Below are 4,086 nucleotides of genomic sequence, written 5' to 3'. Positions count from 1 at the left end.
AACAAACAATCGCTAGCTGCAATTAAACTAGTCAGTTGAATTATGATCGAACAATAGTAAAGAGTGCTTAATAAAACGATATGCTGAACTATACATTGCATAAAAGATTGTTCAGGCCAAAATAAAGTTTTTGTTCAACAACTCACGAAAAGAGCTGAACAAACGAAATTTTTATTCTGAAATATAGCTTTTACTCAACTATTTACATTTTGCTCATTGGAATACTTAACAAATGCTTAATAAACGTTTTACAGTTTTTTAATGTTCTGTCAAGATTTGCTGAAAATTTTGCTTCTGTTTCGCTGTTTGCCCACGGTATAAAGACGTTCATTACTCGCGCTGTTCTGCTATTTGTTTACCTCGATATGGATAAAATATATAAAAAGTATAAAAAAAGTGGAGCGTATCACCGAAAATTGATAAAAACACGTAAGCAATATGAAAACACTCTAAGGCATTTATATTCCCAAACTTACTCGGGAAACAGCAATTATGGCTCAGATTCCGATTCAGTACCAGAAAATTCTTCCATTCGACAAAATGTTGAAACACGTATGTATAATTCATTGAACACAAGCATACATTGACGAAACTTGAATACATGTTTCAAATTATAAATTTATATATCTATTCTAGACAAGAATACACCAGCAAGTATTAATGATATTTGCATTAACCTCGTCTCTGAAGTATCTAATGATGACAACAAACATAAACAACGAACAACGAACGAAACATTTTGTGAACCACCAAACGAATCGTCTAAAGATTTAAGTGACTTTCATAATCCTCAGCACAGCAGTAATTCAGATGAAGCCCTACGAATGTGGGCGCTTCGTCACAATATAACTCATCATGCTTTAAAAGATTTACTTATATTGATCAAACAACAATACCATGACGACAACCTGCCTTTGGATCCAAGAACCCTTCTTGAAACTCCACAAAGTACCGGTAAACTGTGCATACCGATAGGGGGTGGTAAATATTGGCATCACGGATTTAAAGCATGTTTGGAGAAATGGTTCAAAAATTTATCTACTGATATTATGATTAGTATCAATATTAACATTGATGGTTTACCCGTACATAAAAGCTCTAAGTTTCAACTTTGGCCAATTTTATGCAACGTTCATGAATTTCCTTACTTGCAAGCATTGCCAATAGGAATATTCTATGGGAAGAGCAAACCTACAGACGTCAACGAGTTCCTAACACCTTTCGTAGATGAAATCATTCCTTGTCTAGAAAATGGCATTGTCGTTAATGATCACACTATCAGCATAAAATTGAGATGCTTCATCTGCGATTCTCCAGCGCGAGCTTTCGTCAAAGGTGAATAAAGTAATTATCTTAAATTATGTATGGGCTATATAATCACGCTAACCCATGAAATAATGTCCTGTGTATGAAGAATGTACTGCCCAACTGATATTGAACTCTTCATTTTCAGGAGTCGTGAACTTCAACGGAAAAGATGGATGCCTGAAGTGTACAATAAATGGAGAGTATTCTTATTTGTCTCGCACGGTAGTGTTTCCTTCTCTCCATTGTCCATTGCGCACTGATGCGATATTCCGTAGGAAAGGTTATGGGAAGCATCACACCACTCAGGAATCACCTTTACAAAGAATTCCAGGCCTCGATATGATCAAGGATTTCGTGGTTGCCGATCCATTGCATCTATTAGAGTTAGGAGTCATGAAACGCTTATTAACAGGATGGCAAGTGGGTAATCTAGGTTATACAGGAAAATTCAGTAGTCATCATATACAACGGTTGTCAGCTGCAATAGAAAGCATAAAATTACCGAAAGAAATCCATCGCAAAATGCGAGGTACCGATTGCCTATCTTTTTGGAAAGGCACAGAGTGGCGCACATTTCTGAACTATCTAGGGATTGTAGTGTTAAAGGATGTGTTGGATGAAACATTATATAATCATTTCTTACTTTTATTTACGGCAGTAACAATTTGTTCTACTGATATTCATGTAGCTCTTCGACCTTTGGCACAAGCTCTTTTTGAAAAATTTATTGAGGAATTCATTAGAATTTATGGAGAACAGTACATAACCAGCAACATTCACAATCTAGAACATATTGTTGGAGATGTGAACCAATTTGGTTCCTTATATACTATATCAGCATACCCATTCGAAAGCTTCTTATTCCAAATCAAAAACCTCGTCCGGCAGGGTAACAATTGTTTAGAGCAAGTTGTAAACAGGATGCTCGAGAGGAACGCGATACACGAGAGAGGAGACAAAATGTCCGAAAACATTACTCCGAAAATAATCAGACGAGGATCTTATGTTCGCTGTGAAATTGAAAACGAATTTATGATTAGCAATTCATTTAAAGATGCTTGGTTCTTAACGAAAAATTTAGAGATTGTAAAAATGATAGATACTACGACTGATTGTAACGGTGGTATTACTTTGCATGGCTGTCCCGTACAGAACTACTCCAACTTTTTCGAGCTCCCCATTCGTTCATCATATTTGTATATTTTTCTAGTAAAATTATTTTTGAAATCAGGTAAAACATATAACATAAACGATATTACTTGCAAATTCGTAGCGGTTCCTTACACACAAAACACCATTGTATTACTTCCACTTCTCCATACAATTTGTGCAGGATAATATCATGAAATATATCAAAAATCACAATCTTATTACATTCATATACTTTTTCGTGAGACAGTCTGCAAACATTTTTATTACATAAAACAAGGAAAAACAGTTATATATATGTACGATAAATAAAAAAAGCGCTTCAAATAATATGTAAATTATGGAAAGAAATAAAATACCTAGGCAGTTCGTAACGTGCAGCGTTATATTCTTTATTTTCATCCTTGTCATCTTTTCTTTGATCTTAGCCTTTAGGCCGAGAAGCGATATCCTTGTCATCTTGTCATCAGTCAACTTCACTATCATCGTTGCCGTCATTTTCATCGTCACCATAATTGTTGTCATCAGTGTCTCCATCATCTTCATATTTCACGTTCCCAGATTCCTGTTCGACGTTTTCTTCTTTTGTTCTATTTGTACTAGGATAATGGCCTTCTGATAGGCTGGATTTATCAAGATCGCTTGAACCTAAAAAGTATTCAATAAATTATTATAGACACAAGTTGTAAAAGCAAAGTCATCTTACTTTTAATGGACCTTTCCGCCATCCGCTTGCCACGGCGATGGATCGATGACTGACGCAAGCCTTTTGCTTGACTCCGTGCTTTCGAATTCCGCAAAACTTGTTTAAAAAAATCCTCCAGCAATTTTTTAGAAAAGTTGGGATTCACATTATGAACAATTCTAAAAAATACGTTCAGGATGTTTTTGCATTCTTTTATTGCAAATTTAGGGGTATCGCTCTTGCTACCCCCACTCCACGAGCAATGCAACATGATCTTGCGGTCGAAGAATTGGTCAATCAAAGAGTAACATGTGTTATATCCATTACAGTTGTCTCCAGTATGACCAATGATTTTTTGCATGAAGATGACCTTGAAATTACATAAATTAAAAAATATTTTAAGTAAATTTGATACACGTTACACTTACAAAATTGTTGATAAAGGTTTCGCCAATTTCGTTTCATGACATACTCTATCCTGGTTCTCTCGAAGACGGAACGCGGCTGCCAATTTCATATCAAAATCGCTTTTCAATGCGGCTACAGTCTTCGCCAGCATAGATTCAAACGTACTGATCATTTCGTTTTTAGTTTTCTTGCATTCGTCTTCAATTTTTTTTTGAAATCTGCTGTACGGTTATATCGTCATTAATCACAGGCTAAAAATTAAAGCAAAAAGTTTCACTAATGATCAATCGGTATTTTGGCACTCCCATACCTGCTCAATATTCAGCACGTATCCTCCGGAAATAAGGTTGTCTTCCATTGCGCTCTGCTGCAAAAGGTTATCTTGATTGATAACTTCGAAGATTGGCTGAGGTTGTTGATATTGTTGAGAAGATCGTCGGTTCACTTCTTCTTGAAAGTCCTGCGGCGGTTTTGTAGGTTCAGATTGGAGGCGAAGCCTGTCTAATGGCTGAGAGACAGCAGCTGGAGGATTTAGT

At 36.0% G+C, this 4,086-nt stretch overlaps 1 protein-coding gene and 1 long non-coding RNA gene across 2 annotated transcripts; one reads left to right on the top strand and one right to left on the bottom strand.

Moving 5' to 3' along the window:
* The first annotated feature begins 492 nt into the window (after positions 1–492).
* LOC129774046 (uncharacterized) lies at positions 493–2,377 on the top strand. The gene is made up of 4 exons (XM_055777743.1): positions 493–556; positions 637–1,335; positions 1,454–2,313; positions 2,363–2,377. Exons 1-4 carry the CDS (start codon positions 493–495, stop codon positions 2,375–2,377), a joined length of 1,638 nt encoding a protein of 545 aa, XP_055633718.1.
* Positions 2,378–2,489: 112 nt separating this feature from the next.
* On the bottom strand, positions 2,490–3,727 carry LOC129780151 (uncharacterized). Its single transcript, XR_008743843.1, has 3 exons — positions 3,571–3,727; positions 3,164–3,512; positions 2,490–3,105 (listed from the first exon to the last, which is right to left on the bottom strand). It is a non-coding gene; the product is annotated as an uncharacterized LOC129780151 (long non-coding RNA).
* Positions 3,728–4,086: the final 359 nt, after the last annotated feature.

This window comes from Toxorhynchites rutilus, chromosome 3, assembly GCF_029784135.1.
Source record: "Toxorhynchites rutilus septentrionalis strain SRP chromosome 3, ASM2978413v1, whole genome shotgun sequence".
Classification (NCBI taxonomy): domain Eukaryota; kingdom Metazoa; phylum Arthropoda; class Insecta; order Diptera; family Culicidae; genus Toxorhynchites; species Toxorhynchites rutilus.
Note: the sequence above shows the minus strand (reverse complement) of the source record. Positions and strands in the feature narration are given on the sequence as shown.

Coding starts and splice junctions, on each gene's coding strand:
- LOC129774046 (XM_055777743.1), top strand. CDS start 493: ATGGCTCAGATTCCGATTCAGTACCAGAAAATTCTTCCATTCGACAAA. Junction 557..636: donor CAAAATGTTGAAACACGTAT/GTATAATTCATT, acceptor TATCTATTCTAG/ACAAGAATACACCAGCAAGT. Junction 1,336..1,453: donor AGCGCGAGCTTTCGTCAAAG/GTGAATAAAGTA, acceptor CTTCATTTTCAG/GAGTCGTGAACTTCAACGGA.